The sequence below is a fragment of the Callorhinus ursinus genome, unplaced genomic scaffold (assembly GCF_003265705.2).
Source record: "Callorhinus ursinus isolate GAN/ISIS: 27379988/994484 unplaced genomic scaffold, GSC_fseal_2.0 scaffold10, whole genome shotgun sequence".
In the NCBI taxonomy this organism is placed as follows: domain Eukaryota; kingdom Metazoa; phylum Chordata; class Mammalia; order Carnivora; family Otariidae; genus Callorhinus; species Callorhinus ursinus.
Window position 1 is genome coordinate 50,522,850 of NW_027397072.1, and position 21,548 is coordinate 50,544,397.

Below are 21,548 nucleotides of genomic sequence, written 5' to 3' on the forward strand. Positions count from 1 at the left end.
GTGTGAGACATACCATCTATCATAGCAGGAAGGCAATAGATAATGGCCGTCCTGCTAAATCCATCTATGTAAGCATTTTAGGTAGAGTGATGGAGGTACCCACCAGACTTGAAAACACCAATGGCCATAAGTGGATTTTCTTTGGATCCAGGGATGAGAGGGAGACTTTTGCTTTTCATCAGAAGTGCTTCTGTCCTATTTGATTTTTTTTAGCTGTATGTGTTATATTTTATTTAAAAATTATGATTTTAAAAGTACAGGCCATGGGGTCATCTGCGTGGATTCCCATATAACCTTTGCCAATTTTGGATCTTGGGCAGTTTAGCCTCTCTAAGCTGCAATTTAATCTTCCGGAAAGCAGGAATAAAAATCACACTCACCCAGAGGGTTGCTCTGAGGATAAAGTGAGGTAATGTATATAAAGTACATGGACCAGCACTGGCCGAAATTCAGCATCTATAATTACTAAACATTGCTATCATTATTAATAATAAACCAAGCATTCAAATAAGACCCTGCGCTTTGCAGACAGGCACATAGTAGGCACTTAATGGGTGGATGGGATTGTTTCAAAACCCTCCCTCCTGAGCCTATAATTTCCGCCAACCGGTGACGCAGGAGCCCCAGCTTAAATGTTGTGGTTACTTATTTATTCATCACCCGGCTCTCCACCGCAGTGTCCGCTGAGGGCGAGCCCAGCCCTCCGGCCTCCCGCGGCCGCGGTCTCACCACATCGTTGGGACCCTGAAGCGCGCGGAGGTTGGAAGAGGCGGCAGCTCACCGGCTTCCAGCTCGCTGACGCGGGACTGTCACGTGCCGGAGGGGGACTCAGTTCTGGTTTCACGCAGCATCTTCCCGGGCAGGGGCGGCCTGGAGGACCCGGAGCGCGGCTCGAGATGAGGGGGGTAGCGGGGCCCCGTCCCACACCCACTTGCCCGCGCCAAGGGGATGGCCATCCCAGGAGGGGCGGGCCGGGACAGTTTTAGGGCAGGGCTTTCGGAGCAGGGACATCTCGAAGAAAGATGTGGGATTGGCCAGGAGACGCGGAGCGGGCTTTTCATACCCGGCAGAGGGTGCAGAGCTCCCGCAAGCGAGGCGGGGTTCTGCGGGCGCCCCCAGCCCGGGGCGGGGCCAACGCCGGAGCCCCGCCCACCCCTCTGCGGAGGCCGCACGCCCCACCCCTTGGTCCCCGTCGCCCTCTCCAGCTGCAGGCGGGTGTGCGGAGGCGGGTGCCGGGGCGCGACAGCTAGCGCCCCCGCCGCACTGCTGCACCGCCTCGCGGGGCTGGGTCGCGGGGCGGGGCAGGGCTGGAGGCGGGGCGCTGACGTCGCGGCGCGGCCGGTGGCCGGGGGGGCGGGGAGGTGGCTGCCAGCTCGGCCCTGCCCAGCCCGCAGCTGCGGCGGCCCGGTGGCGGCGGCGGCGGCGGCGGCGCTCGGAGCCGGCTCCTGACCGCCCTCCGCCGCTGCCCGGCTCCTCTCACGGTCCCCGTGTCTGTGCCCGCGTCTGCCGGCTCGTCCGCCGCCGCCTCCTCCGCCATGGCCCTGGTGCGGGGCGCCGAGCCCGCGGCGGGGCCCTCCCGCTGGCTACCCACGCACGTCCAGGTGACTGTGCTGCGGGCCCGCGGGCTGCGGGGCAAGAGCTCGGGAGCGGGCAGCACCAGCGACGCGTACACGGTGATCCAGGTGGGCCGCGAGAAGTACAGCACGTCGGTGGTGGAGAAGACGCCGGGCTGCCCGGAGTGGCGCGAGGAGTGCTCTTTCGAGCTGCCGCCGGGTGCCCTGGACGGCCTGCTGCGGGCGCAGGAGGCCGATGCGGGCCCAGCTCCCTGGGCCGCGGGCTCCGCCGCCGCCTGCCAGCTGGTGCTCACCACCATGCACCGCTCGCTCATCGGCGTTGACAAGTTCCTGGGCCAGGCCACGGTGGCGCTGGACGAGGTCTTCGGCGCAGGCCGCGCCCAGCATACGCAGTGAGTGAGGGGCGCCGAGGGCGCGGAAACGGTTAAAGGAGAGCTCGCTGGGCGGGGCTGGCGGGGGAGCGGGACCCCGAACCTCTGGCTGGGGCGGTGCGCCCTTTGCCGCGAGCTCAAGGGCGTAAACCGACCAGTTGCTCTTTTGCATTTTGGGTCCCCTTCTGATCCCCTTCCTTGCGACGGTCTGTGCTTGGTTGCTGGTGTGTCCTTGAGAAGCCTAGGGGGAGGTATGATTGGTGGCCTAGCTTTAGGAGTGGATTGCCAAGTAAAGTTAGGAGTGGGATCCAGAGGCCCTTGGACTGTGGAAACCTCAAGAAGGAAAATTTTGGGGCCATTCTTAGGGCCTCCGGGCGTGTCTCCCTTTCCTGGAAGGGGAGGGGCACTGCAGCCGCCTGCCCCAAGATGGGCCGCAGGGGAGTGGGGGAAGGAAGGTGCAGTGTTCTACTTGAGGGCGAGATTGACCGGAGATGCCCCACCAAATCTGGAGACTGCAGAGAGCATCTGCTTCTTGCCTGGTATTTGGATGCCCTCTGCCACCTAGAGACAGACGCCTCTGGAACCCTGCCCCTCTGTGTCCCTGTTCTGAAAGCAGGAGAGCCTCCTAACTAAAGGAAGGAAACCCTTCAGTCAGCCTTCAAGTGTCCTGCCTGTCCTGCTTGAGGTGAAGGCAGCGTCATGGTTAATGCACAGCAGGGGATAATCTCCCAGCCACTTCCACCTTGAGGGGCTGGTGCGTTTTTTAATCATTTATCTTGGCAGTGTTTAACCTTGCTGGTGTTAAGATCAAGGCTTCAGACTTGGAGCCCCATTTCCTGTTTGGACTTGGGCAGGATCTGAAAGCCAGTCCCCAGGGCTGACCACCTGCTGTGGATCATTTAAGGGGTTAACTGGGGTGACACCTCCCCTGGACCCAGTGGGCCCAGGATGGGAAGGGTAAGGGGATGGGGGCAAGGGCATGCCCTAGGTGGGGACAGGTGCTGGAAATGTTTGCCCATGTGGAATGGCATCTGAATAAATCTAGGAAGGCTTGTTGGAGGAGAAGGGTGAGCCTGGTGCAGACCCGTAAGAGAGCAGGATTTGGTTAGAAAGGATCTGACCTTGAACATTTTTCAAAACATGTGTTGAAAAGGGCCTTGGTGGCTCTGCTGCCTGGAGTGAGAAAGAAGCTGGCTAGCGCAGGGCAGGTTCCAGGCAGGGCTGTGACCTGGCTCCATCTCCCCCTCCCCTGGCCTTCCCCTCTCCTCGTTTCCTGACTTGCTGTTTGGTTGCTGGGTGTGGAATCCTGTGGTATAGTTTGGCCCTTGTTTTGTGTTTTTTCCCTCCCCTTTTCTGTCCTCTCCTTCCTTTCTGGCTGAGGGAAGCCAAGGGGCTGGGGGTGGGGCAGAAAGCTCTCCTCTGGGTCTCTTAGCCCTTTCTTTTCCCAGAGCGGCTCCTGTCCCCAAATTTATCCCACCCCTTTCCTTCCTAGTTCTCCAGTCTCCACCACTCAGCCAATCTGCCCAGACTGGTAGATGACACCCCTGGTGGCTGAGGGATGGGGAAGACAGAGAGTCTCTAGGCTTGTGGGGAAAGGCCTCTGTGAAGTCAGTGACTTAGGGTGGCGGGGAGCTCTGATTGTTTTTTCAGTTTCTGCCCTTGCTTTCTTCTTGGCCTTTGGATCTTACTTAGTTGAACTGTCAGTGCTTGTAGGCTCAGGTGGGCCTATTTTCAGCCAAGGACAGTCCCTCTTGGAGAATTTGACTTGCCACCCCTTGATTTGAAGGGGAGCCTTAATTTACTTCATAGAAGTCATCTTTCCCACCAGGATGTTTCCGCACCTACCCGCTACTTTCCTCTGTTTCATTGACCTGGGTAATTTCTAGAACCTGGAGGGGGCAGGAGAGGAGAGGGGCACTCCTGGTGGGCAGAGGGAAAGTCGGTGAAATCTGCCTGATCTTTCAGGACCTCACAGTGTACCAACTGGCAGAGGGTGGGGGCTGCTGCTCCCACATGGGTCCCCACCTCCCACCTCTGATTTTAATGGCCACTCCTGGTGATATTTCCTGGGAGCACCCTGGCGTGAGCTACTAAGATAGTGAGTCTACACATTACCCAGTGGAGAGAGGGCAAGATGGAGAGGACCAGGGTGTACCCGCCTCAGCTTTGGATAATGGTGGAAAAGAACAGTATTCACTCTAATGCCAGGAGCCAGCTGTGGTGGTCTCTGGGAAGACAGATGGCAGCCCTATGTCACCAAGACAGAACCTGACTGGGGAAGGGCAGCTTCATGGTTACGAGGAGGGGGCTGTGGAGTTGCAAGAAATAGATTCCGGTCTCAAACTTGCCACCTTGTGGTGAGTCAGGTAAACTCTTGGTGCCTCAGTTTTCTCATCTGTCAAATGGGGCGAGTGTTACAAGATTGATGTAAGGCCTGAAATGAGAATGCAGTTAAAGCACCTAGGCATGGCTGCTGGTCACTGAATAGCAGTGATAGCGGAGGGAGGTTTTGGTAACAGTGTCTGGTAGCTCTGGTCAGGAAGATGTCCCCTACCCTTGGAGAGCCTCTCATGTGATGGGGGGGGGCGGGGGGAGACAATACAGAACTTAGAGCCTGAGTCTGGGAAAGCCCCAGGACTGTGGGTGGCAAAGTACATGCAGGAGTAGGAGAGCTCCTGACGAAATAGGCCGGCCCTTTGCAGGCCTCCATTCTCTTGGCTGCTAGAGGTTTGAGAGCTAGGGCTGGGCTTGGGAGGCCTCTCAGTGCTCAAGCCAGGCTTGGGTCAGCTTGCAGCCCTCTGCAGCAGCTTGGGCTGGAGCTGCCCCTGCCCTCTTGGGAACGCAGGACCGCCCAGTGTCTCTGAAAGTGGAGATGGCTTTCATTCCCAGTTCTGTGACTTACTAGCAGGCAAGTTACTTAACCTGTTTCCTCCTTTCTACAAAGGCCACCAATAATAATTATGGAATTATAAGATTAAATAAGACCGTGTCTGTAAAGGCCTTAGTATAGTTCCAGACCTAGAGCAAGCCTTCAAAGTGTGGGTGCTGTGGTTACTCTGAGGACCCTGCTTTGCGCGATGATGGTGGTGGGGTGGATGGTGCGAGGCACTTCAACAGCCCCTGATACTCCTTTGTCAAGGGGTGCTCTTTGAGGTGAGGGATTTCACCAGAGGCTTCCAAATTAGTGAAGAGGAAATTCTCAAAACAAAACTTAACATAATACATGAGGAAACTCATTATAACCGTCTCCCCTCAGTTAAGCCATATATGGATCATCATGGGTCTGAAAATCCCAAGATGCTTCTTTCTCCACTATTTCCTTTCTGGTTTTTATCTCCAGTAGTACCCTTGGTGGGTACTTTGTGTGGAGGGGGTGTTATGTGTGGGTAAAAGAGTCCCTGCTGTAAAGAACCCCCATCCTGGGCCCATCAGATTGATGCTTAGAGCCCTTGGGAAGCCTGAGTCTGGGCTTAATTTGGATCGGGACCAGTTTGTCTTTTGCCATCCCAAAGAGTAAAGCTGTTGGGCAGGCTGCTAACTGTGGCATCCTGAGAGGCTTTGTCGACCCCGATCACAGCTGTGCCATTGATTTTATGGAGGGCTTCCAGGAGGCCTGTGGCCCAGGACCACTGAGGTTTGAGACTGTAGTCTTCTGCCTGACTCATCATGGTGGCCTGAGATCCCCTGGAGGATGTTGGGTTTGGGGGCACTGGGAGAGGCACCTGAGGGGAAATGCGGCCTCCTGGCTTAAGTTTGGGATGGTTTTTGAGGGTTTCCATTCATCTCTCAGCCTCCAGACAGTGTGTACATTCCTGTGCATGTGACCCCCACACCCTCTCTCCGCTGGTTTCCAGATGTGACTGCTCCTCAGGAAGCAGCTGAGGCTCTAAGGGTCCTCGTTCCAACCCTAAGGTTCGGCTCCGGCTCCAACCCCAGACCTGTGGGGCTGCTGGGGAAGTCTGCTTTGGCTGTGTGTGTTGGGGGCGGGGGGGGGGGGGGGGTGTGGCCGTATTTAAAAGTCAGTCATTAGGATGCAGGAGGCTCCAACTCCCTTAGTTATGAGGTAGTTTTTATTTGGGGTTGCTTGAGCAGCAGTGGCTGGGGGAGAGGGGAGGGGTAGGAAGTGACTCCTCCGTCAGACAGGGCGGCTCCTGGTTGGCACAGCAGCTTCGTCTTCCCTCTGCATCTTTCCCTGGTGGGAACCCCATCTCTGCCCTAGTCTCCTCTCCCTGTAGCCAGCCAGGAATAGGCCTACCTCAGCAGATCCTGCCCCAGGCGACCACGAGGGCTGTCCTTTCCTCTGATGGGGGCTGCCTGCTCCACTTGTTATTGCTGCTTCCCAGGTGCTGTGACGCTCTTGCCGATGCCAAATGACTAGTCTGGCCTTGTCCAGATGTTTCCCCTGCCCTTCCCACCCTGCGCTGGGACAGATAATTAACACAATGACAGGAGCTCTCTGTGCTCTCTGGGAATCAGGATCTATTTTTTCCTTGTACACGGCCAATCCTCTGCAAAATGGTATCGTCATGAAGAAGCTTTGCCCTTTACCAACAGCCAAGTAAAAAAAAAAAAAAAAAAAGTCCACACTGTGGGTCCTTTATACACCTGGCAGTCCTGCCAGGGAAAGAGTCTAATGGCTTTGCTCTTCCTGAGCTGGCCAAGAACCCCTTAGGTTATTTCTTCCCTCAGGAAGGATGGCAGCCAGTGAGGGGAGCTGAGTGTGGCAGGTTGGGCTGAGGCCTGGCTGTGGGGCTGGGCCCAGGCCTCTCCCTAGTGAGCGGTAAGCAAGCCGGGACTCAAGCAGGGACTCCGCAAGAACCAGAGGAGCTGCCCAGGGGAGGGGCTTTGTCACAGGCCACCTCGACCTTCAGCTGACCCAGGGGTTGGGGTGGGGGTTGGTGGAGGGGTGGCACAGCCCTTGCTCATGGAATTCTAATGTCCGAGCTAGCAGAGAACTTAGCCCTGTGGGGACTGAGGCTGGAGAGGGCTGGGGCTCTGTGTGGTCTCTGTTAGGCCCTGGCAGCCCACAACGCTGTAGGATTTAGGGTAAGGGAGAGATGGCATTTGGGGCCCTGTGTGCATCCCCGGGTTTCTGTGGAAGTGCCTGTGGGGTTTTAGAGAGAGGGACGTTTCTGCCGGGATAGGGGAGTGGGCCTTGGGGCTTGTCTGTGGACCTGGAGGGGCAGTCTCATCCAAAGGCTTTTCTGGAGAGCCTGGGCAGAGGCCTACAGGGGTCACTGGGTGGGGTGGGTTCAGAGGAGGGGAGGACGTGGATATCCCACCCTGCATGCCCAGAAGGTGTGGCTTTGCTAGGAGGGTGAACCCCACATTTGGAGGAAGGGCCGTAGGCAAGTGCTGTAATTTCAGGCCTTGCCAGGGAGCCCTGGAGAGGTTCAGAACAGACAGAGCTACCGGGCTCAGCTGTGGTCAGGGGCGCCTCCTTGAGGAAGAGACATACACCACCCTGGCAGCACGTAGCACTCTGTCTTGGGGGGCTGTTATTGCCTCGTTAGCGAGGCATACCATCGATGAAGCCCTTTTTCTGTGCTGCCACTGTCCTAAGGACTTACCTTAGCTCATGGGAACCCCTTGAGGTATAGGTACTGTTACTGGGTTTAACGGATGGAGAAACAAAGGCACAGAGAGGTGAAGTGACTTTTCTAAAGGCACACAGTAGAAGGCAGAGTTAGGATTTGGACCCAGCCACCCGAGCTTCAGATTCAGTGCTCTTCACCACCACTCTGGGCTGCCCAACCTCAGTTTCCCCCCATATCTTCTTCCATGAGCTAGCTCTGCATAGGACCAGGGCTCGGCCGCTGCTCTCGTGAGGGTTCCGCTGTCCTCCCCAAAGCCCATCTCTGTGGTTAGCCCCATGGCTCTGTAAGCATGGCCGGCTTCTCCTGTGAGGCCTTGGCTGACTGGGGTAAATGTGTTTGAGCTGCAGCCCCGAATCCCGTCGTGTCTGTCTCCTGGGGAGGGGGTTGTTGCAGGGTACTTGGGGAAGGAGGGTATCAGTGCCACCAGAGTGTGTCTCAGGAGCTGGGGGGAGGCCTGGGAAGCTCTGCCTTGGCCCTGGGCACCCCCTCCCCCGGGGGGAGATTTGCTCCCATTGGCTTGTGCAGTAGAGCAGAGCTTGGTAGCATCAGCAGATACAAGACTTCCTGACCTTTCTCAAGAATCACATGCTTGTTTTACTGTGACAGAATGCTCTGAGCCATCTAGGGCCTTACAGTGATGCCGTCATTTGCTTTTTTTTTTTTTTTTCCTTTTCTTCAATATCTAGGAAGCAATTAGGAGGCAACCACTGTGCCTAGGTCAGGGCTTTGGAGAAAACAAGAGAAAGAAACGTATAGCCCTTTCCCTAGAAGGGCAAAAATATGTTTGAGACAAGACTTATCCAGGAAGGATAATTAACCTACAGAACAGCTTATATAAGTGTGAGAGAAGGAAAGGGTCAGGAGAAAACTCATCAGGGTTGGAGTCATCAGGGTGGGCATCCTGGGGGAAGCAGGTCCTGGATCGACAGCCAAAGCTGTGATGGAGACTGGGAGAGGTTCAGAGAGGGAGACTGTCTCCGGAAGGGGAAGTGAGTGTTTTGGGGCTGGGCCAGGAGAGGGAGTGGAGGGGAGCCAATCTTACTTTCCCCTATGCCTCTCTCAGCAAAACAGCCTGACTTGACTTTTTTTTTTTTTTTTTTTGAGTAGTTCACCTGGTTCAACTTCTTAAGGTACAGAAGGTATGCAACGAAAAATCTCCCTTGCCCTGACCATCCAGCTCCTCTCTTCAGAGGGAACCAGTATTGCCAGTTCTTGGGTATCCATCCAAAGTTATTCTACGCATTTAACGTTGGTTTGCAGAAATGCAGTGTTCTCTGTGCATAGGTTATACCTCTGATCAGCTTGACTTTCCCACACAGGATGCTCGTTTATTGTTTGTCTCTGCCTGTTGTGTGTCTAAACCGAGACCCTGGCTGAGGGGCCAGGCACTACTTAGTTTTGTCCTCTGTGACCCAAGACTCTTGTTTTGGGTAAATGTGGGGTTCGGAGCAAACTGGGGAGGGGATGCGATTAAGTAGACTTTCCTCCTACTCCCCACACCCCATCTGACCAAGACCACCTGGGAGAGGTCATCTTGCTGGTTCCTTCTCCCTGGGCAGGGTCATCACTGGTTGGTCCTGGGCCACCGTGCTCCCATGGGGCTGATGACAGCTTATAAAAGGCCCTTGATAGACAGTGAACCCAAATCTGTATGTGTGGTTTGGCCTATTTTTCAGAGTGCTTTCCTGGCATCACCTCATTTCATTCTTCCCTGAGGGCAGACAAGGTGACCCCCATTTTTTACAGATGTGGAGACTGGGGTCTCAGGAGGTGAAATGACTTGTCCAAGATCACATGACTTATGTGACCAGCTCCTGCAGCCAGATTTCTGACTCCTAAGTGCCGTGCTTTTTCCCCTACTTTGTGCTTTTGGCTGTTACATATTTTCTGCTGCTATGAGGGTGGTTAGACTTGTCTCTAGGCATTTTAATAGCTTTATCTCTGCTGAGTGAGTATGGTCGCCGGCCAGTCTGGGGCCAGCTGACAGCGACAGGCCTTCGGAGCCCACAGCAGGAGGGGGCAGGAGGGGGCAGGAGGATTGGCTGAGGTGTTTGTGCCTAGGAGGGAGGGAAGCTGGACCTGGCTGGGTTCTGAGGTGAGTTAAGCAAGCCATGCTCACAGAGGCTGGGGTGGCTCATGAAGTGCTGGTTCTGGGCTCCAACGATGCTCGAGTAGGTGATAAGAGGCATCTCCTGGCCAGATAAGAGGCAATATCCTGCCCGAGGACTGGGTCTGGCTTGCAGTTTTGCTGTAGAGACCAAATCAAAGGGTGGATTTGATTGTGGGTGTGGGGAGCCAGAAGAAGATTGGCCTGAGGCCCCGCAGGCCTCCTGTCTGATAGCGCACTCGGAGGAAGGCTTGGGTGGGGATTTGGAGAGGAGTGAAGGTGTCCGATGGAGGAGACTCTGGGGAGGGGGTTTTCCAGCTGCACCCCTTGATCCCCTGAGTGCTCACAGTCTTCGTTGTCACTTCTCCCTGCCCCTCACTGGCTTGTCTTATTGCCCCACTTTTCCAGGGCTGAAATGGCGGCTTTGAACCCTCTTAGTCAGATCCATGAACTAGAACCTGGTCTCTTGTCTTCCCGCTATGCCCTTAAAATAATTTTTTTTCAACTTATTTTTGGGACTCGCTGAGCCCTTGCCAATGCCATCTCCTTTATCCAGCAGGTATTGGAAGGTGTTCCATATATCAGGCCCCGCCCCTGGGTTTGGGGGAGAAAAGGTGAGTCGCAGTCCCTGCTGTCGCTAAGGAGGGAGAGTGCAGGGCCGAGGTCGCTGCTGGAGGAAAGGGGCCCCTCCCACCTGCCCCGTTGCTCCTGTCCTCATTTAGGATTCTTTTTTTTTTTTTTTTTAATTCCTGTTCTGGACTCTTATCATAACTGCTGCTGCCTTTTTATAAACCAGAATGCCAGTTTATTAATTTATGATGAGAAATTATTATACCTGCAGAGGCGTAAGGAATTGTTCAGGCCGGCCCAGCCAGGGGACTTTCCCTGGCTTGTGTCGGCTCATGCCTGTCACCCTGCCTTACCTTGGAGCTGTCCCTCTCCCTGCTGTCCTGCGCTCTTCCTGTCCAGCAGGCCCTGTCCCTGTTTGTACCCTGTAGCGCTCTTCGGGGCCCAGAATAGTGTTTGAGGCCGGCTCCTACCCGCCCCAGGGCACCTTTCTGCCTGCCTTTCCCTGTCAGCCCTCGCATCTGCATATTTTATTCCTTCCACCTGGAATGGCTTCCTACCCAACTTCTTGCCTCTTCGCTCGGCTTTGCTCAAGGCCCAGTATCAATGTCGTGTCCTTCACCACCCATTCCGAAATCATCATACTACTTTAATTCGCTTACGCAGTTTGTGCATTTTTGCGGTGTCAATCGCTTTCCTGATTTGTGTGGCTATCTTATTTCCCCACCAAGATGTGAGCTTCTCAAAGACTCTCCCTTCTTATTCCTGGCACATACTTGGGAAATGTTTTGAGTGGAGGCCTAGTCGAGGCCTCCCATGGTTGGGTGGATTTCATGGGCGAGAGCCCTGTGCCTCTAAGAGGGATGGTGTTGGCATCGAGCGCCAGGCCCTGTGCTGGGGTGTGGCGATGAGTGGGCAGGACTGAACTCACCAGTCAGCACAAGGCTCAGAGACCAGGGCTCAGTCCTAGGACAAGGAGAAAAAGCCTGTGTCCTGGCCTAAGGCTACCCCCCCGCCCCGACCTCTGGGGTCTAATGGAAACTGCACTGTTAGTCCCAAGTGGGACCAGAAGGAGAGTGTCAATGAGTCAGTGCTCCCTAACATAACCATAATGTCCTCATCACACACAAAATCAACAGTTCCTTAATAATCCTCCAGTGTCCAGTCCACATGCAGTTTCCCCTGATACCAGAACTCTCTCTTCATAGGTGGTTTGTTGAGGCAGCATCCGGACAGGGCGCCCATCCTGTGCCTGGTTAGGCCTCCCAGGATGACAGTCTTTGTCTCAGACCCCTACCCCCTGGATGGAGGAGCTGGGTCACTTGTCCTTGAGGCTGTCTGACACCGTGGCCCAGGCTGAGGAGCTCCTTCTGCTGCTCCTCACCCTGGTTCTCCAGCCCCTGAGCACCAGTTGCTGGGTCTGCAAGGCCGGGTCCCCACACCCCGCCTGCAGGCAAGAGTCTTTCCGTGTGGGGCGGGGCAGGGCAGCCGATGCCGCTCCCCGGCCTCGCTGTCAGTGAGGCCAGGTGGAGCAGCGAGCGGGTCCTGTTGCCCCAATGCAGCCATTATGAAGTTGGCCATCACCGTGGTTTTAGCATTCACGGATGAGTGCTGCCGTGGTCCCCAGTTCTGCCTTTTCCTCCGTATCTGTCAGGAACCTGGCCGAGGGAAGAGCTCTCCCGCTCAACTCTTTGGTCACTCTGTGTAGGAATGGGCAGGATGGTGCCGTTCACTGAGGAATACCAGGAATGGCAGTTCTTTGCCATTATTTTTCCATTAGTGATGACTTTCAAATTAAAAATCCACCTTGCCCCATGATGGTGTGCCTGATACTAGTTCTTTACACTGCAGGAGTTTCCTGCCAGAGCAGAGATCGCAGGGCCTTGTGACCCTGGGGACCGTGGGAAAAGGTAACTCGTCTCTGGGGCAGCAGGGATCTTGAGGGCAAATGATATGCTCTGTACAACGTCGCTTGAAATGGCGGATGGCTGGCCTGGAGTAGGAATACGGGGGCAGATAATGTGAAGGATAGATCTTTTGGTGTTTTCTCCTGCAGTTTTCCCCAACATCTACTTTTTGGGTCACATCTCCTCCTCACTCCAGAGCCCCGCAGCCCCTCATTCGTACTAACTCCGGATGGGGAGGGTGAGGCCAGGAAGGGAGAACTGGGTCAGTGTATCTTTCTCTCCTTTGTGCTGGCTCCTCACTTTCCCTTCCGGAAGATTCTCCAGCCAGGACATCAGGCCTCTTAGCTTCATTTGCCTCGGGGGTTGGGGTCTGATGCCGGCAACTGTCAGCTTTGCAAGACCCCCATTATCGCCAGCCTGGTGGTAGCCGTTCAGTAGACTGAGGTGGGACCTGTCTCTGGAGAGGCCAGGGTGGCATCCGTAGCCATCAGGGAGAAACTGCACCCCTGATGGGTTATAGCTGTAGCAGGTGAGGATCGGGTGAGGAGCCACCCCCGGGACGTGAGAGATTGGGGTTTTGGGGTATGAGCAAAACACACTTGCCTGCTCCCTAGCTAGCAGGCTCACTTGCCTGTTTTTGTTTTTCTGGAGTCACCTTCACTGGCATGCAGGGTATCTGAGGGTTAGACTGAGCACTGTAGCGTGACGCAGGCGAGACTCAGGGCCTTGAGCCAGCTTCTGGCCCCTGGCCAGGCCCTCCCATGCCCCTGGGTAGGAAGTGGGGAGCAGTGCCTCTCCTCTGCTTTGAAATCTCAGCCTGGGTGCCATGCGGTGGGGTGGGAGGAGGAGACCTGCCTTTCTGCTGCTGCCTTTGTTCCCTCCCTACTCTAGAGCAGATATTCTTAGCGCTTTTTGTGCCGTGGACCGCGTTGGTCTCTGGTTGAAGCCTGTAGGCCCCTTCTCAGAAGAAGATCTTTAGATGTGTAGGATTACAAAGTACACCAATGGCATTGAAGTTCATTTATCGATACATGAAAACATTTGCTACAGTAACATGTCCTTATCCCTGTACTAAGTGATGCAGTCCAGGGGTTGTCTAATAACGTTAAAGTTCAGAGTACTGCTGAGTAGAAACCATATTCTGTGACATCTGCTACAGCTGTAATAGGATATGAAGCTGTCTGGATTCTCTTAGTGACACACAGGTACTTCTGCCATACTGTCACTGTTGCAGAAACTCATAATTGGCAGAAATGCTAAATTTCAGTTAGAGGTTAGGAGAAATAAAGATGTAACTTGTCTTCCATCTAACACATACTCCTGCCCTAGAGAAATAAAGGGGTGACTTTGGATTCCTTGGTTGGGCAGGGACATGGGGTTTCTTGCCTCTGTGTGTGTGTGTGTGTGTGTGTGTGTGTGTGTGTGTGTGTGTGTTGTACTTGCAGAGAGGGGCAGTCTAGTGCAGTGATGAAGGTCAGGGGCTCTGGAGTCAGGGAGCTTGAGTTCACATCCTGGCTTTCCTGCTTACTGATAAGAAGTGTGTGACTTAACGCAGCCGATTTCTATGTGCCCCTGAGTCTGCTTCGGCAAAAATATGTGAGCTGACACTCGTGTGGCATTTTTCGTGTGCCGGGCCCCCTTCTCTGAGTGCAACACAGATAGCCCACTTCGTCCTCATAGTGGTCCTGTGAGGAGAGTGGACACGTGTCCCCCCCCATTATAGATAGGGGTGGAAACAGAGGTACAGAGAGGTTAAGTGACCTGCCCAAGGTCATACAGGTGGTGGGGCTGGGGCTTAAACCAGGCAGCCTGGCTCCAGAGTCCATGCTGTAGCCACCCTCAAGGTCTGCCTCCCACACCCACCTCACGGGGTTGTTACGAGGATTAGTAAGATACCCGGTGTGGTGAGTGCTTCGTATAGTGCCCAGCATATAATAAGTGATAAAGGAGAGATGTAGCTGTTAATGGTGATAAGATTTGGGGGCGCCTGGGTGACTCCATTGGTTAAGAGTCTGCCTTAGGCTCAGGTCATGATCCCGCAGTCCTGGAATTGAGCCCTGCATCGGGCTCCCTGCTCAGCAGGAGCCTGCTTCTCCCTCAAACCCCCCCCCCCCCTTGTGTGCACGCGCACATGCACACGCACTCTCTCTGTCAAATAAATAAATAAAATCTTAAAAAAAAAAAAGATTCGTGTCCTAGTGATGGGCTAGAGTGGGGTCAACACCTAACCTCCCTTCATCGACCTCCATTCACGGGGCTGGGCACTTCCCAGATCTGGCTGGGTGCCTTCTCTCTCAGGGAAGTGAGTGAGACTCTTTAGTCAGAGATGGGAGATGAGGCTGTCAGGATTAAAGAAGGCCCCCTTTTGGAACTGTCCTCTTTAAGCCTGGCACTTGGGGCTCCTGCCCTCAGAGGGTTCCTGTTGGGGGTGGTAAGCTAGGGGCATTCTCTTTGCTTTTTGGGAGCTCCTGGTCTCATGGGCGAGACCCATGGGTTTGTAATGAGAGAAACGTTATACAGTTGTTGAGTTGTGAACAGGGATGGACAAATTCCTGAGTCAATTTCTAGATTAGTTTGTTAGTTCATTGAACAAATGTTTGAGGGTCTGCTATTTTAAGTGCTGGGGATGCAGAGAGGAGCAGAATGCAGTTGCTGCCTGTAGAGCAGGGGAAGACAGACGTCACATAGCCATGAATACGCCATACATCGTTGTCCCATGTAGGATGTGCGTGCGCACACACACACAATGTCAAGTAGTGTTAAGCATGCTGAAGAAACAAAATAAGGCAAGGAATACTGGCAGTGGAGGGACTCAGGAAAGACTGAGGAGGTTCAGATGAACTGACACCTGATGTGAGTGAGTGAGTGAGATCCGGGCCTGTGTGTCAGGCAGAGGGAGAAGCAAGTGTGGTGGCTTTGGGGTGGCAACAAGCCTGACAGGTTCAGGGACATCAAGAAGTGGGGTGAGTGACTCAGAGAGTCAGAAGAGCCGGGACTCAAAAGATGGGACCCTGCCACCATTCTGAGGAGCAGGGTGTGGTGTTCCTGTTTGCTGGTGGAGCAGGGAAGCAGGGGGTTGTCACGTCCAGAAGGGAGATGGTGGTGGACTGGACTGTAGGGTGACAGGGGTGAAAGGGGGAGAATTCCAGATAGAATTTGCACATAAAGCCAACAGAGTTCAAAGTTTAGATGCAGGTTGTGTTGGGGAGAAGGAAACAAAGATGATTCCTGGGTTTGGGGACTGAAACAAATGGTGTGTGGGGGCTGAGAAGGGGCGCCATTATTTGGATCATAGGCTGAATTGGGGACTGGTAAAAAATTGGGGATGAGCCAGGTGTGCCCCGGCCCGTGTGTCACAGCCCCTACTGCCCCTGGTCTCTTGTGGGAGCCACTCTGGCTCTGGCACATGTGAGTTTGACCTCGGGCCCTAGGTCAGTTATGGTGTGTGGCATCTGTTAGCCCAGCTGCGTTGTTCCCTGAGAGACAGGTGGAGGTGGTGGGCGGAGGAGTAACTAAGGCCGTAATCTTGGTAACAGGTGGGTCACCTAGCCCCCCACCCCTTCCATCCTGCCTTTGTCCTCTGCCCTCGGGGTATAGGAGGGTGTCTAGCAGGGGAAGAGGCTAAGGGCTGAGTCCTAAGTCCAAGCTGGGCCTGCTGAACTTTTGTCAGCTGCCTTGGGAGCTTGGGGGAGGTTTGGCTGATGAACAGGTGGCCATGAAGGCTTCTCCATGGTCCTGCGCCCCCAGGAATTCTGGACTCTGATGGCCACTGGGGAAGGCTGGGCTGCCCTCAGACAAGGTTTTAATGGCCTGGGAACAGGACAAAACCCCAGGGTTCCCTCAGTGACCTTTCAGGGCTGCATCCTCCTGGGATTTTGTCAGCGTCTGTGGTGTACATCTAGGCCTTTTCCAGCCTCTGTACCCTCGGGGTGTCCAGAGGCCTGGGTGTTTGCATTCAGCCATATGAGAAATGCTACGTCTTTTTTTTTTTTTTTTAAGATTTTATTTATTTATTTATTTATTTTTTAAAGATTTTATTTATTTATTTGACAGAGAGAGACAGCGAGAGCAGGAACACAAGCAGGGGGAGTGGGGGAGGGGGGAAGCAGGCTTCCCGCTGAGCAGGGAGCCCGATGCGGGACTAGATCCCAGGACCCTGGGATCATGACCCGAGCCAAAGGCAGATGCTTAACCGACAGAGCCACCCAGGCATCATGAAAAACGCTACATCTTAAAAGTTAAGGGCATGGGCTGGGAGTTAGGCATCTTCATGTTCCGGTTCCAGCTCCATTGCTTACTCCCTGGGTGACTTGGGTAAGTGACAAACCTCTGTAGGTTAGTTTCCTCAAGCACAGAATGGGGATAGTGGGCCTGACCTCCTGGACTGTGTGGATAGTAAAGGGGGTACAGAGCCTGGGACGCGAGTGTGCCGGAAGGCTAGCTCTGCCAGTTCTCTAGCCCCATCATGTGCCCCCCCCCCGCCCCCATGTGTGGTCCGCAGCAGGGCAGGCATCCCCCGGAAGCTGGGTGGAAATGGAGCCTCTTAGATGCCCACGGCCGCAGATCTGCATTTTAACCAGATCCAGTGACCCTTTTGCGCTTTGCAGTTTGGGAGACACTTGGGAAGAGCAGCCTCCAAAGCTGTGCATACCTCTTCAGGAGCAAGGGGTTTTCTCTTACTCCTCCTTTCCTGTTGGTGCCCATCTTGGCTTGACTGCCGACACACCTGGGACAAGTCCCAGATAATAATCTTCTTTGTCAAACCCTTGTCTCCTGAGTGCGTGCTGCCTGGGCCTTGGAGCGTTCAGGTGCCCCACCTACCACGACTCTCACACCATCTGAGAGGAAATAGGAAGTGTTGGCGCTGTGCTGACCAGAGGCCCCAAGAGGATGGTTTCCCACTGGATGGCTGAGGAAACAGAGGTTTAGGGAAGTAACCTGGTAAGTGATGGGGCCAGGGTGTGCACTCAGGATGCAGAGCCCAGCTCTTAGTCACCGTGCTTTGCTGCCACGGGCATCTGGATGGGAGCTCCAAACAAGGAATGGGCAGAGCAAGAGGGAAGCGAGAGGGAGTGCGGGCAGGGAGTCATGGAGGCCTTGTAACATCCCAGGATTTCCTGCCATGCACTGTTCATTTATTTTGTAGCTCTGTACCCTGGGGGATACTCAGTAAGCATCTGTAGGAAACCCAGTCCAGCTAGGGAGACCTTGGGCACCCAGAGAATGACAGTCCCAGGTGGCCATGGAGCAGAGTGCAGCCAGGTCTGGTTGTAGAGTGAGTCTGGTTCAGAGTGCGTGTGCCTGGTCAGAAGGAGGGATTGGGCCAGGCCAGGATGGTGCTGCTGTGAGATCTTCCCAGAGGAAGTGGGACTTCGGCTGGGCTATAGGATACTGCAGTCACATTCCCCGTGGGAGCCCCAGTTTGTGGGGATGGGATGCCCAGTGCCTATTTGCTCTGGAATCTGCTGCACGTGGGGCTCTGTAAAGAGAAAGTCTCCATCGCTTCACGGAGGGATCATCAGCCCACGCCGGCCATGTCTGTGGCTTTCTAGCCTCCGGTGGACTCCAGTGTGCTACAGTGCCTGGCAGGTCCCAGATCTCTTAGGGGGCCATCTAGACAGGCGGGAGGAAGCAGGAGCATGGGGTCGAGGGGAGGGTTGTAGCCTTTGTCTGGGAGCTGGTGGTTGTGGGGCCTTGCCATCCCAGCCTGTGTGGGTCACACTCCTGGGAGAAGGCCTGCTCTGGTTGAGTCCTAGGGCACCCGAGGTGCCTAGCAGGGTCCAGTTCAGTCCTGCCCTCGACTGGTAGGGAGGTAGATAGGCGACAGCGGCTGGGGTCCAGATGCCATTCTAAGCTTAACTCTGCTCTGGATAGGGGAGTATCAGAAAATGGTAAGTAAAGTCTTTTCTCTTCACTCCAGCCTTCCTGAAAAGCAGGTCAGAGAGAGAGAGAGAGACAGACAGACAGACCCAAATTCCCTGGGGAAGAGCAGGAGAAGCAGAGAAACAGAGAAGGCCTTATAGGGAGGAGGGTGTGGAGGGGGAGGGGGCAAGGATCCTCCGGGCAGAGGACCTGAGTGTCACCGTGGGCTAATGATGCACCCTCCCTTCAGCTGAGGGGGTGGGAGGGAGAGGCCAGCAGCCTATTCTGTGGCTCAAGCAACTGAGGAGATAAGATAGGAGCAGGCGTTTTCTTTTGTCTCTTTTCCCTATTGCGACAGAAATGTGTGCTCCTTATAAAAAATTCAGACTGGACAGAAATATTCTGTGTAGGCAGTCATTGTTCCCTGCAGCTTCACCGCCCCCCCCAGCCCCCCAGATAGTGACTGTTAATGCTGTGACGTGCGAAGTGAGCAGCTGGGAACTGAGGGCCCCTGACCTTCATGCCCCAGCAAAGGATGTGTGTGCTTGCCCATTCCAGTTACCCAGAGCCTAGTGGGCTGGGGTGGAGTCCATACACTTCTCTTTTTCTCCACCTCCCAGGATTTTCCTGTGCTACCTAGGGCCTAGTCTAGGTTTGGGGAAAGTGACTAGGGCTCGGCCTTTAAAGAGTTGAGTGTCAGGCCCAGGGTGGGCATTGGCTTGAGAAAGTAGGGGTGTGAGGATGTCGATGCAAGCTGGTGCGTTTTTCTAGTAAATCTCCCCTCCTTCCTCCCCCCCCCCCCCCCCCCCGCGCGACACATCCTCTCACCCATGCCTTCAATCTGTCTCTCTTAGCTCTCTCTCTTCTCCCTGCCCTCTTCCCACCCTCCCCCTGCCCCTGCTTACTATGAGAGCCACAGAGATGTGCACCCACACTTGGAGCACGGCCCTCCACCCTCCCTGGTTGTGCTGTCTGTCCTGCCGCAGCCTGCCCAGTAGATGGTCTCTCAGGTCTAGGAGGGAAAACCAGCAGCCCTGGCTCGCTGTCTCGGGCCATGATGTGGGTCGCCCAGGGGAGGCCAGGCGCATAGCCCATAATGGGCACATGAGGGTGCAGTCTTGATGGACACTCCCAAATGGGTGCAACTGCATGTGCCCCTGGGAAGACTTTTTTTCATACAAAAGATCTCCCACTCCCAATCTCTTTACACCTGGGAAGCTCAGGGAGCCGGTGCTGTGGGGTGGGCAGATCTCAGGGTTGGGCAGTGACCACCATAGCACAGACTGAGGCATGTGGGGGCGTGGTGTAGTGTGTGGGAGGTGTGGTGTAGCGTGTGTGGGGTGTGTGTGTGTGTGTGGTATAGTGTGCAGTGCTGGGGGTGGTTGTGTGTGGGAGGGTGGGTAGTAGGGGGTATATGTGGGTGTGGTGTGTGTATGTACTGAGGGACTTTGAGCCCTTCAGTGACCAATCTGACCATCTCCACCAGGCCTTGTTCCACCTGCATTCTTTATTGGCTGGGTCTAGAATTCTAGGCCGGAAAACTTTTCCCTCACAATTTTGAAGGCATGACTCCACAGGGTACCCAGTGTTGTGAGTGGAGATCCAATGTTACTCTAATTCCTGAACTTACGAACCTGTGTCCCCTGTTTGGAAGCTTTCGGGTCTCCTTCTTCTGCCTGGTATTCTGGAACCTGAGAGTGAGAGCTGTTGGCCGGGTCTTTCTTTGTCCCTTGTGCTGCAATGCATGTGGCCCTTCTGGGCTGCTGCTCATGTCCTTCAGGTCAGGAAAACTTTCTTGTATTATTTCTTGCCCAGTTTCTTCCTCCTGGTGCTCTCTGTTCCCTTCCCTCTCCCCTATCCCCTCTCCTATTTTTAAATTAATAGAGGTTTTATTTATTTATTTATTTATTTATTTATTTATTTATTTTTTAAAGAGCAGCTTTAGGTTAACAGAAAAACAAATGGAAGGTACAGAGAGTTCACATATACTCCCTAGCTCTGGCCCTCCTCCTTCCCCCCACCCCATCTTTTCTTTTTTTATTAACATCTCACATTAGTGTGGCACATTGGTTACAACTGATGAACCAATCCCAATGCATCATTATTAATTAGAGCATATAGTTTATATTAGAGTTCACTCCTTGTGTTTTATATTCTGTGGGTACTGCCAAGTATATAATGGCACGTATTTACTATTACAGTATCCTACAGAATAGTTTCACTGCCCTAAAAATCCCCTGTGAGTTGTTGATTTTCAGCTTTGCTCAGCTTTTTTCTTGTTTTGTGGATGGGAGAGAGGCCTCCCAAGTCCCTCACACATGGGAGCAGACTCCTTTCTCTTTCTTGACTTTCCAGTTATTTGGTGATAGACCTCCTTGGACTGACCTCCTATCATCACCTCATCTTTGCCCTTCTACTTTCTGGGAGATTTCCTCCAACACATCCTTTGAGTGTTTTATTAAGCTCTAACGTGCAAGGGAGGTTACACATTCTGGGTGTTGGTGTGAGAAAGGGGACCAATTTTCAGCCACTTCTGGTTCAGTTTCTCTGCGGAATCTCTGTGCTCACATCTGTAGGAGATGGGGTGGGGTGTGGCCTGCTGAATAGAATGGGAGGGGACCCGGGTGGGGGGTGTCTAGCTGCTCCACACAGACGCTGTATGCTGCTGCTGGCCAGGAGTCTGGTCAGGCAGCAGAGGAAAGAAGAGCTCCGTGCACACGCCTCCCCTGGAGGGCGGGCTCCAGCCACTCTGTGCAGTGGTCGTGTGTGTTAGGGGTCTTTCTGGGAGTGTGTAGTGGGAAGAACATGGCCTCTGGAGTGATGAAAACCAGCTGTCTGTTTCCTCTCTCCTTCCTGTCTGCTTGTTTGTGGATGAGTTACTTTACCTCTGAGCCTTGACCTCCTGTTGTATAAAATCAGGGTAGTGGCCCCGACACCCCAGTCTTGTTGTAAGGTGTACATGGGAGTGAGCTGAAAACCCGTGTAGTCCATTGTGCCACACATGAGCAGCTCAGCGGATGCTAGCGCTCTTGCCCTCCCTTGGGTCTCGGGCTTGAGGCCCCTGTGTGCCATTGTGTGCAGAGGTGTTCTGGTGGGGTCTGGATGAGTCAGGGAGTGAGGTGTGTGTACGTGTGTGTCCTCGTGTTCCTGGCCCTGGGCCTCTGGATGAGCTGTTCTTTTCTGGGCTTGCTGGTGGCTCAGAGCAGAGCTTTGGCTGGGACAAGCCTGAGGAGAAATGTGGGTAGGTCTGTGTGCCCCAGGGGCCTGGATGGTTATGAGCTCCTCCCACACCCAGCCTCACCCCGTTGGGCCTCAGAGTTTCAGACGGAGTGGGGAGGGGCAGAGGGGAGGTCTGCGAGCTCCTGGGAAGGGGGATGGGAAGGTGGCATGAGTGATAACTGCTGCCCTGCCCGGTAGCACCGAGGGGACTCCCCTACTGAGGATGTGGTTTTCATCCCAATGGACAAGTTGTAGATAGTTTCTGGGCTATGCCTGTGGCTCGGAGGGCTGGGCCTGTGTGTCAGGTCAGGGCAGCAACCTGTGGGAGAGGCTGTGGGAGGTGC

General features: G+C 54.5%; 1 protein-coding gene across 3 annotated transcripts in view; it reads left to right on the forward strand.

Annotated features, from left to right (window-relative positions):
- Positions 1 to 1,370: 1,370 nt before the first annotated feature.
- Positions 1,371 to 21,548, forward strand: part of RAB11FIP5 (RAB11 family interacting protein 5) — a 36,556-nt gene continuing 16,378 nt past the window's right edge. The window contains exon 1 of one of the 3 annotated variants that reach the window (XM_025868400.2): positions 1,371 to 1,966. In XM_025868400.2, the coding sequence (XP_025724185.1) occupies positions 1,536 to 1,966 (431 nt within the window). In that variant the 5' untranslated portion in view covers positions 1,371 to 1,535. The remainder of the gene's footprint in view (positions 1,967 to 21,548) is intronic. The other 2 variants (XM_025868401.2, XM_025868402.2) reach the window with 2 other exon arrangements.